The sequence below is a fragment of the Tarenaya hassleriana genome, unplaced genomic scaffold (assembly GCF_000463585.1).
Source record: "Tarenaya hassleriana unplaced genomic scaffold, ASM46358v1 Cleome16, whole genome shotgun sequence".
Taxonomy (NCBI): Eukaryota; Viridiplantae; Streptophyta; class Magnoliopsida; order Brassicales; family Cleomaceae; genus Tarenaya; species Tarenaya hassleriana.
Window position 1 is genome coordinate 2,783,816 of NW_010965019.1, and position 11,475 is coordinate 2,795,290.

The 11,475-nt window shown below is 35.2% G+C and overlaps 3 protein-coding genes across 3 annotated transcripts in view; all 3 read right to left on the bottom strand.

Moving 5' to 3' along the window:
• Nucleotides 1–1,894: 1,894 nt before the first annotated feature.
• On the bottom strand, nt 1,895–5,615 carry LOC104809622 (beta-glucosidase 44-like). Its single transcript, XM_010535664.2, has 12 exons — nt 5,340–5,615; nt 5,187–5,245; nt 4,910–4,985; nt 4,717–4,788; nt 4,549–4,636; nt 3,580–3,832; nt 3,342–3,457; nt 3,042–3,262; nt 2,820–2,851; nt 2,636–2,738; nt 2,301–2,481; nt 1,895–2,145 (listed from the first exon to the last, which is right to left on the bottom strand). Exons 1-12 carry the CDS (start codon nt 5,584–5,586, stop codon nt 2,049–2,051), a joined length of 1,545 nt encoding a protein of 514 aa, XP_010533966.1. The 5' UTR covers nt 5,587–5,615; the 3' UTR covers nt 1,895–2,048.
• A 1,713-nt stretch (nt 5,616–7,328) lies between these two features.
• On the bottom strand, nt 7,329–8,995 carry LOC104809623 ((E)-beta-ocimene synthase, chloroplastic-like). The gene is made up of 4 exons (XM_010535665.1): nt 8,390–8,995; nt 8,030–8,248; nt 7,803–7,941; nt 7,329–7,655 (listed from the first exon to the last, which is right to left on the bottom strand). The coding sequence occupies exons 1-4, from the start codon at nt 8,992–8,994 to the stop codon at nt 7,344–7,346; spliced, it is 1,275 nt and encodes a 424-aa protein (XP_010533967.1). The 5' UTR covers nt 8,995; the 3' UTR covers nt 7,329–7,343.
• A 1,212-nt stretch (nt 8,996–10,207) lies between these two features.
• Nucleotides 10,208–11,475, bottom strand: part of LOC109116513 — a 4,437-nt gene continuing 3,169 nt past the window's right edge. The window contains exon 3 of the mRNA XM_019202090.1: nt 10,208–10,446. Within this exon, the coding sequence (XP_019057635.1) occupies nt 10,208–10,446 (239 nt within the window). The remainder of the gene's footprint in view (nt 10,447–11,475) is intronic.

Consider the following 11,475-nt stretch of genomic DNA (forward strand, 5'->3'; position numbering starts at 1 on the left):
GGACCGTTCGTTCTGTATGTCTGGAACGGCCGGTCCACGTGTATTTCTAGACCGTCCGTTCCGGCTTTCGGATTTTTGGAAAATAAACCAAAATTAGGGTTAATCACTTTATAAGAAGGAGATTAAAAACACTAATGAATGAGAGCTGACTTGGAGAACTTCTACAGACTTTTGGGTGAGCCAAGAAGGTCTAAGAGGTGATCTAGGTCTCGTTTTCTCGAAGCACTTTACCGAATAGTTGATTCGGGTCCTAGCAGACAAGTTCCAATCGTTGGAATCCATCCCTAGGTGTGGATACGTGTAGAGCGCGAGGTAATCTTCCTCCCTTTCATGGTCGGACGAACACATCAATTGATACAGGTCCTGGATCGATTGAGGTAAGCGTTCTAACGTTTCTACCATTCATACATGCATGGTTCTAAGGTTTCATATAAAATTTTTGTTTTACATCCGTTGCACAAACCGTAGAATCGATCTCATAGAAATAGGACTCGCTTTAGAGATCTCAGGAATCCCAACATTTTGCAGCTTGATCTCCTTCCTCTTCCTCCTATGCTTCTTTCTCCTTGAACGCTCCTTTGAATCCTTCAAGAACTTGCTCCAAATTCTCTCTAACTCTCTCCTAATTGATGTTGAAGCTCCTTAATTGGTTTATGCCCCTTCGTACCTCTCTTAAGGTGCAACAAAGTGTGGTTATTCCTTTCTCTTTTCGTGAGGGGCGTCAATCAGGGAAAAAAGTGTTTTTTTTTTCGACGATCGACCTATCATGCTTGACAATCGGTTGATCATCGACTATAGTTGTTATAATGGTGGGGTCCTTTTGCCACGATCGACCAATCGTCTGTCGACAATTGATCGATAGTGTTTTCTTAATGATTAGCTCAGAATCCATGATTGATCTATCGTTCTTGAGACGATACATCGATCTTAACCTCTGAGGAAGAACTCCGAAACCATAATCGATTTATTGTCCAATGATGATAGGCGGTGTCCTCTGAGAAAAAAATTTCAAAATCACGATCGATCTATCGTCGAATAACGATAGGTCGATCGCGTCTTCTGAGAAAAATTCTCGAGACCACGATCGATCGATCGTCCGAGGACGATAGGTCGATTGTGCTCTCTGAACAAAATTGCTCAACTTCTCCAATAACACGATCGGTCGATTGTGATCCCACAATAGGTCGATCTTGTGTCAAGCTTGCAACGTCTCTTGTTTTTAGTTTTTAGTACTTTGGGGTGTTTCCACGCCCACTCCACATGGTTTGATTCCCTCGAAAATATCTCGTTTACGTCTTAACTACAGTTTTTCTACAAAATATAAAAAATATCAAAGTCGGAATGTAAAATGAAAAAAAAATATCTATAAATATATAAATATTGTGATATATGATAGATATCCTACATAAAAATATAGCAATATAAACATGTCATCAATGAGTTTCTCTTCTCCCTCTTTCTTCCTTATTCCTTGATATTTCCTATATTTTTTTTTATGAACCGTGAATAGATCCATGATTGTAATTTTTTTTTAAAAAATTTTGACTCCCGAACCAAGTCACAAATCGGCCGAATTGGCCCATGACGAGGTGGCTCGTCAGTGCTGTTTTTTCTTTCTTTTTTTCAAGCTCATATTTTTCCCAACTCGTCTCGAGAAAAACGAGTTAGTTTGCAAACCGTCCTAGGTTCGTTTGTGCATCCTAATTTTTGGATAATTGAAACTTCTTACTATGATTGGGCTTGGACCCATAACCTCCATGATTTCGTATTTGGGCTGACAAAGGCACGAGTATTTGCAGCATTTGAGTATCTCTCTTATCGTCCGTCCATTTATTGCAAATTTGTAAGCATGCGAGTCATAAAATTCCTCAGCCCTAAACCCTAATTTATATAATTAACTGTAACTAAAGCTTTATTAAAGTTGATCAGTCCACATGAAAAGGTTACACTTTCACGCATCAACATTTTCCAAGCCACGAAACATACCCCACATTTCTGAAACGATCAATTACAACCCCTCACAAAATGTGTCGACCATTTATTATGGCTCATTTCTTGTTTCGCTCCAGAAGCTGCTTAAACCAGTGAGCAGACATCTTGGGATACCTCTTCAAGTTCTTGTAATCAACGTACACGATTCCAAACCTATATATAACATTTTCCACAAGAAAATTGGTACGTGACAATGAAAAATGTATAAAAATTTGTGTTATTATGACATAATAGCTACAGATACTAATTCAGGAAGTTTATAAATTCATTTCTTCGATATATTGCGATCAATGTAAATGATTACGCACCTTGAAGTGTATCCCAATTTCCACTCGAAATTATCGAGCAGCGACCATGCAAAATATCCGGCTACATTGGCTCCATCGTCAACCGCCTTCTTAAGCTGCGTCAAATATCCTCTATAGAATCCGATTCTCGTTGTGTCATGTAATCCCTGAGATAGAGTAACATTCCCCGGATCATCCATACCTGTGAAAAAGAACCATTGTTGAAATTTTTTTAACATTTTGCATAATTTAAAGATAGATTATTTCAAAGAAAATTATGCATTATATCGTCTATATATATATGAGCATAATATATTAAGGAAAGGGACAAAGAATTGGAGAAAGGATGTAAATACCATTTTCGGAGAGAATCACGGTCGGGTTTCCGTATCGTTCCTTAATATACATCAAGGCTTTGTACATACCCCATGGTACGTTGTATAACCAATACGAGTTCGCCTTTTGTCACACAACATGTTTGAATTTAGTTCATCATTACATAAAAAAAAAACTAACAAGGAAGAAATCTTGTAATCTTACCCTTGGTCCAATCGGCTTTCCCTTCTTGGAAACTGCATGTGTGCAAAGATCAAGTTCAATGTAAGAGAGGAGAATGCATACACAAACACAGACATATATATATATATATGACTGTTTTTGATCACTTGATGTTCGAGTTCTAATCAAATTTTGAAGCATTTTTGGCAACATATGTGAATATATATATGTGTGTGTGTGTGTATAAATAAAGAAAAGACTTACATGCGAAACCGGCGTTCCAATCTTGTTGATAACCAAAGTACTTTGGTGGGTTGGAGAGATGAGGATCATACATGTAGTAGGTCGTGTACTGGTTTATACCCACGAAATCCATCGACCCCTTTACCATTTTCACTTCTTCTTCCGAGAACTTTGGTAATCGATCGCCCACAATGTTCTGCATTGTCTTGGGGTACTCTCCGTACACAATTGGGTGAATAAACCTTCGAATTCGAATTCGGATAGAGTTATATATATATACATATACATATATATGTAACCCTATGCAAAAGTAAAAATTACCATCCGACATGGAAGTCTCTTGCTCTTTGGGCCGCCAAGTTATCGGCCTTCCCTCTCGTGAGAGGCTCATACCAAACAAAGTCCAAAAGAATTCCGATCCTCCCCTTTTGTTTTTCCTGACATTAAAAAAAGACATTGAATCGTTTTACGAAGTGGGGGTTATGTAAGCGTCGAGCAAAAAAGATGGGGGTCTTAATCGAATAAAATGTAAATTGCGGGGGTATAAGTGAAAAGATACCTGATATTTGAGGCGGTATCTCTGAACGGCAGAAGAGTGGGCCAGAATGAGATGGTGGGCGACGGTGTACGGTTCGGTGGCTGAGTCACCGGCGGTGCAGTTTCCAAAAGCCTTAGAGCATCTTCCCGGTGCGAAAAACCCGTTGTCGTACCCTAACGCGGCCACCACCCTCGGTTCATTGAACGTCATCCAGTTCTTCACTCTATCTCCAAATGTCTTGAAACAAAATTCCGCATAATCCGCGAAATCTCTCCTAAAAATTCCCCAGAAAAACTATTACAATATAGGGGTGGACGATTTGGTTACTGAATCAAATAATGTTTTTTTTCGATCTAAACCGTCCAAATTTTTTGAAAGGTATTAGTTTTAGAAAAACCGATTTTTTCATAATCGAACTGAATTTTTTTAAAAAATTTAAAAAACCGATTTTTTATAATTAAGATCTAATTTTTTTTAATAAAAATCGGAACCGAATCGAACCGAATATAGTATAATAACCTATTGGTACCTATTTTTGTAAATTCGAAAGAATCGAACCGAACCATTCCCGATCCGAATTCGAACTGAATATCGAAACGTCTACCTCTATTAGAATATATTATCGAATTATATCCGGTTGTTTAATTTTATTATTTCTAATTTGATTCATTTAAAAACTTGTTTATTATCAAAAATACTAATTTGATTTTTTCTCACATGGTTATATATAAACAGCATAACGATAACTTAAACTAAGTAAAAATTATTAGAATGTATGATTAAATGATATTGATGTAGTTTAATTTGATTCGATTTATTTTTTTAATATTTTTTATTAATGGAAATGTACTTTATTTCTATTATAAAGAAAATCCTTTGATCTAGTGTAGAAATTCCAGTATAATAATAAATTATGATATTAGAAAATAGCCATAAAAAGGAAATATATAATATCTGTATGATGAATGGATATGCTAAAATGTTACTTACACGACTTGTTTACCGAGCAAGCCCTTGTATCTCTTCTCCAAAGCCTCGGGAAGATCATAGTGATACAAATTCGCATACGGAGTTATTCCTACGCAGTAAAAATAAAAATTATCATTTTTACCGCATGCGCTGTTTGTATTTAATAGTAAAACAAAAAGATTCTTTTACCTTTCTTGAGCAAGTAATCGATGAGGCTGTTGTAGTAAGCAACTCCTTTCCAATTAACTTTACCGGTTCCTTCTGCACTCATTTCGAAATTAAATCTAAATAATATATTACTAAATTCATATATATATATATATATATGTAAAATCATATAAACATCGACCATATATATATATATATATATATAAATACATACCTGGGAATATTCTGGACCAAGAAATTGAGAATCTGTAAGCATCGAAGTTTAATTTGGCCATCAAATCCACATCTTCCTGAAATTATTAACTTATTTTAATTATTAAAAATTCGGATTCCATTCTATATGTTTCCCATTTTTCATAATTGAATGGGGATTTTAACAAAAATCAACATATATGTTAAAAGTACTAAGAAACAATCATTTGTAATTAAAAGAGATCAGATTAAAAAATATTTCCAATCAAATCATGAAATTAATCAAAGACGAGGATTACCTTGTAACGATGATATTGATCCACCGTCACATTAGCCGTGGCATTATTGGCTACAATGCCTGTTTTTTTTTTTTTGTTACATACAGAAGCGTAAAAAGAGAAATATTTTAACCTAAACATATAAACTAAGACAAAATTAACTAATTTAATTACCGGGGATCTTGACGAAGGTATCCCAGATGCTCGGGCCGCGTCCGTCTTGGTAAGTCTCGCCTTCGACCTGATAAGCTGACGTGGCAGTCCCGAACACGAAACCCGACGGAAAACTCCGCCGGCTGAGTCCGCCGGTGTCGAATATTGCGTCTCCGGACGATGAACCACCGGCAGAATCCGCCGCACCGGCGACTGCGACGAGGACGAGGAGGAGGAATGACAACGGAGGCGAGGGGAGGTTTCTCATGTTCCGGTTCGGAGGAGAGGAGATGGGTGTGAAGGGCTATTTATAGGCCAATAAAATTGCATTAATTACTCATATTATATATATATATATATATATATTGAAAAAAGAAATTATAATATCCAGGTCGAGGGCAATTTTCAAAGACATATCTAATGCTGTGTGGTTTTTTGCTTTGTCGAATATGGAATTTTATCTTGCCATCGCTGCGACGACGTCAGCAACTGTGACTAAATTAGTATCAAATATCAATTATTGAAATCGGCGTCAATTTCGAACCAAGACCCATATCGATTCTGACGTTTTTGAACAAATATATACGGATTTTGGCTGAGAATTATCTTTAATTTCAAGAATTAAGATATTAATTTGACACATTTTAACATTTAGAGTATTATATTATTAAATTAAAAGTTAAGATATTTATTTAATATATTTTGAAAAATCAAAGTATTTATATAAAATTTTCTCATTTTGAGATAATTATACCCAATAAATACAAAAGAAACTAGAAATGGTAAAGAATCAGGGACAAAGAAAAATTAAATGAATTTAAAAGAAATTGACAATCAAACCAAAAAGCCGCTAATATCCATCGAATTTTCAGCTTTTTGGTTACTCGTTCGATGATTTATCGTTGTCATCAATACTTCGTACGAGTATATTATAATAGATATACAGATATTGTACATTTTGTATAATTTTGAATTTTCTTCTAAAAATAATTCTTTTACGAATATATTATAACAAATGAAATTTTATCAAATCTGTTTTGTCTTACAATATGATACGGATCAGATCCCATATTTTTTATTTTATTTTATTGAACTTTGAGTTTATCAGTGGCTTAATGTTTTTAATATTTTTATGTTCAACATAATGCTTTTGGAAATTTTAATACGTTTGAGATACAATTTGAATTATTAGTATTCGAAATATAATTTTTATTATTTTACAAAATTTCGTACAACCCATAAACTCATATTAGTTATTGTGTTGATAATTTGTTAAAACTTCGTAGGAAAACAAGGAAACGAATCAATTTTTTTTTTGTTCTTTATGTTTTTTATGAATCTGAAAATGTATGTGTATCACATGTAGGTGATAGAGATTCACGATTATAAAGATGAATAACACGATAGCAAATGCGTACAATTCCAAAAAGAAAAAGCAATGTAGATGTGTAAATCGATGATCCGAGTTTTTCAATCAGAAATGGCTAAGTCAAATTTAGAAAATTTAGAGATTCTCATGAAGTTTAGCTGCGAGACTCTGATATATTGATACAAAAAATGGATAGAGAATTGTATAATATTTATAATTCGAGAATTGGGGAGTTTGACGATATTATTGATATTAATATCAAATTAATGAATTAAAAAATAATTAAATAAGATAAAAAGGAATTAATTTTACCCAAAAAAAGAATTAATCGGGTGTGTTTTGGTAAAAAACGAACAAGTTGAAACTTTTTCTCTAATGTTCATTTAAATAAATAAATATATATATATATATATATATATATATATATATTAAAAATGTGTTATGTTTTTGGTGGTGTACAGGTGAAATAGATGCGACCGAAGTGGGTTGTTTGGGTAAAAAACCCGTTTTCGGGCCCGGTTCAACCACGCCCGTTTCTTTAACGGACTAGAAAAATCTGGACCCGATCCACAGCTTGTGGTTTCTATCATTTGTGTCGTCTTAATTTGATAATCCTCTATTTATATTCAGTTATCTTAGAATTATGCTAACTAACCTCAAAAAAAAAAAAAAAAAATTATGCTAACTAAAATATCGAAGAAGTGGACGGTGAAGCTAACCGATGAAGTCGCCAGATCGTTGGCAAGACGTAGAACGGTCATGGAGGATTCTATGACAGATCTGTAGCTATCGGATGTGGTGTCCAAGTCTGTGTCAGAGTTCTTGTCGGAATAACAGGCACAGTACAGTTGCTGCAACACTATCGGGGCGAGAACCATCGTGTTTTGCATGTACTCGTCGAGACTCGGCTTGTCTCCATTCTTATACCATTTCGCCTCTCTTAAAAAGCATTTGCAAAAACCTGTCCACTGAAAAAACAAATATGAAAAAGGTGAGCATATATAACATTTGCATGTAGATCTATAAGGGTAATATCGTAAATGCTTTCATCTAGGGTTACACTATAAGTCTTCTATGATATATATATTGAAGGAATCCAAAACATATGTACTTACCGCATCTTTTAGATAAGGTATTACATTGATCCTTTTGTCTCTGACAACGTCAAACCCAATCTCATTGATTGTGTTGAATAAAACGAGAAAACAGAACCTCATATATTCAGGAAGTTCTTCCATGAGGTTCACATCCCACCTGAAAGCAAATCGATTTGGACAAAAGCCCGAATCATTAGGCATGGATCGATGGTCATATATATGGTCAATCAATCTTATTTACTTACTTTTCGACAGCCGCTGTAAATATTTCGAGCTCTTCCATGGTTCCGTATATGTCATATATGTCGTCGATCGTTGTCATGAACGAGAAAATCTTCGTCAGCATTCTTCTGCGGTATCCGAAACCAGGTTCATCGACCAGTGCAAGGCCCCATAAAAAGTTCTCCGTGATTCTATCTCTTGTAAAATCAAGTCGTTTCGCCAGTCCTATGTCGTTCCACCAGCTTCGTATACGAGAGAAAAATCGAAAAAATATATTATAGTTTTAGGATATATGACAGTGTTAGTTCTTACTAAGTTGTCAATCTAGCATATATATGCGTATACATACATATACACACACACACACATATCACGTTATGTACCTGGAGAGGTGCTTGAGGTCTTGTTGATGAACAGCTTGCAGAATGTTGAAGTCAAGCTTGGCAAATTCAAGCAAGAGAGGATTCATGTCATGCCTCTTACCGTACACATCCATGTACCAATGTGCTTCTAATCTTTTCACTCTCCAATGGTATGGCATCTCGAGGGCATGAATCACCATTTTCGTCATATAAGATTGAGTGTCATCATAATCGGTGTTCGATCTTTTTTCGAGAATTTCCCTTAGTCTCTCCGTCGCATAAGATCTAGCTTCTTTCAGTTTAGTATCCGATTTTGTTGTTAAGTATGAAGCTTCATAGAGAGAGAGGAGACCTTTGGAGTCATCATTTAAACTTGTCTCGAACTCCCCCGTCTTCTTTTCATTCATGAAAATGTTAAAAACATCTGCAATATATATATATATATATATATATATATATATATATATATATTCACCAAGAGGGTCATCAAAGGAGTCTACATCCATTTTACACATATCATTCACGAGAATCAGTTCGATTACCCAATAGATGTAAGTTTTCAAAAGCAATAGAAAGAATGTGACCCAACAGTGGGCGGCCCAGTGGCGAAGAGGTGACAAAGTCATCCTCGACGGATGAAATATTGAAGAAAATCATACAAGAATCAGATTCGATATGTTTTGGGTGTTTGAGCATATCAATAGTTTTATGATTTTCTATCCCATAAGAATATTGAATGTCACACCACAGCACGTGTCTCTTTGGATCTGACATCGGTCCTAATCACATTTTACATACCATTAGTTTTTAATATATTTACTTTCAATAATGATACTTTTGAAATATAGTTTATTACATCAATCAGATACAAAATGCGTAAAAAAATAATTTATTCTTTTATAAAAAGATAAAAATAAAAATGTTAAAATAATGATACTACTGGTCGTTCACTATATTTGTTTTTTATAAAAGATAACACATTGTAATATCGCTGCAATTTTTTTCCTTTTATTTTTTAAAGAAGAAAATATGTTTGGTTATTCATATTATACAATTAATATTGAAGTATGATAATTTATATTTTATATTTATTTTGTTTTGTAATATAGATGAAAAACTTTGTTTTCTTCGGAATCTTAGCAAAAGGACAATACTAATAATGTCCCCAAGGGCAAAGTGGTGAAACCGTAGCCCACTCACTCGTCGTGGACCATTGCTGTCCGAGACTCAGTACCACTCTCCCCTCTCTCTTCACCTCTCTCTTCACGTGAAATCTACTGTTCATGATTCGGTCAGTCCAAAAAAAAAAAACAATGGTGGTCACTCAAGAAAAATAAAAAATAAAAAAGGGGCAGGACTTTTCAAAACATTTCATATACATTATGATGTGAACCTCGCGGAACTAGTCACGAAACCCGACAACAATATATGAAATAAAGTAAGATCGACCAAGATAAAGGTTTTGGTGATGGATGGAATATCGACCCACTATCTATAAAGAGATAGAAACCGATATTATAGGAAAATATTGACTCGCTATCTATAAAGAGAGATAGAAACCAATATTATAAATATAAAGTAAATGAATATTGACCCGCTATCTATAAAGAGATATGAACCAATATTATAAAAGTTTAAGAACTACAAGCAAAAATTTGCAATTCTTAAAGCAAAGTTCAAAACGAACAAGTTGGAGAATAATCTCACAAGTTTCTTAATCTCAAAATGTCTACCTAAACCAAGCATAACAATAGGTTTATATAGGTAAAAGAAAACTTAGGAAATAAGAAAACAATAAAAGTGTCTTCCTTGAAATCAACCATGGTAGTTAAGTTGACTTCAAGTAACGAGACGCGTAATTTCGAGGCTTGTAAATGAAGTCAATCTTTTGACTCTCGAAATACGCTCTTTGCTTTGACTGATCTCCCATAAATTTTGCAATGTTTTCCCGAAGTTCTTGGCTCGTGCTCCCGAGATCGGCTCAATCGGAACGTAAAGCTCATCCTCGTGCTCGTTATTGGAATTTGTCCTTGAGCTCGTATCATCCTCCCCTTCTTCAAAAAGATTTGTCCTCGAATCTACATCAATATCAAAAGGAGAAAGATCAGAAACATTGAATGTCGAACTCACTTCATACTTACTTGGCAAATCGAGCTTATATGCATTGTCATGAATTTTCTCCAAGACTTGAAATGGTCCATCCCCACGTGGACTCAGCTTCGACTTTCGTTGGGTTGGAAACCTCTCCTTTCGAAAATGAACCCAAACCTAATCTCCTGGTTCAAAGGTGACGTGTTTCCTCCCTTTATTGGCTCGATTTGCAGTTTGCTCGTTCTTTTGTAGAATGTGTTGCCTCACGTCTTCATGAATTTTTTTCACCAAATCTGCTTTACGCTTTCCATCAAGGCTTACAATCTCACCAATAGGTAATGGAACCAAGTCCAACGGGGTTAGTGGATTAAAGCCATAAACGACCTCAAATGGAGAAAACTTAGTAGAAGAATGCACAACTCTGTTATATGCAAATTCAATGAACGGAATGCAATCCTCCCAGGATTTCAAATTTTTCTTAAGGATTGCACGCAACAAGGTTCCTAAAGTTCGATTTACAACCTCTGTTTGTCTGTCAGTTTGTGGATGACAAGTAGTGGAAAATAATAATTTCGTTCCCAACTTAGCCCACAAAATACGCCAAAAGTGACTGAGGAACTTGACATCACGATCACTCACAATGGTCCTAGGAATGTCGTGCAAACGCACCACCTCTTTAAAGAAGAGGTTAGCCACATGAGTTGCATCATCCGTCTTTTTACAAGGAACAAAATGAGCCATTTTTGAAAATCGATCCACGACCACAAAGATTGAATCCTTACCGGTTCTAGTCCTAGGCAATCCCAACACAAAATCCATTGATACGTCGGTCCATGGATGACTAGGAACAGGCAATGGCATGTAAAGTCCATGTGGTTGGATTTTAGATTTAGCTTTCTTACACGTCATGCATCGTGAACAAATTTTCTTGACATCACGTTTCATATGAGGCCAAAAGAAATGTTCTTTCAAAACATCTAATGTCTTGGCAACTCCAAAATGCCCCATCAACCCTC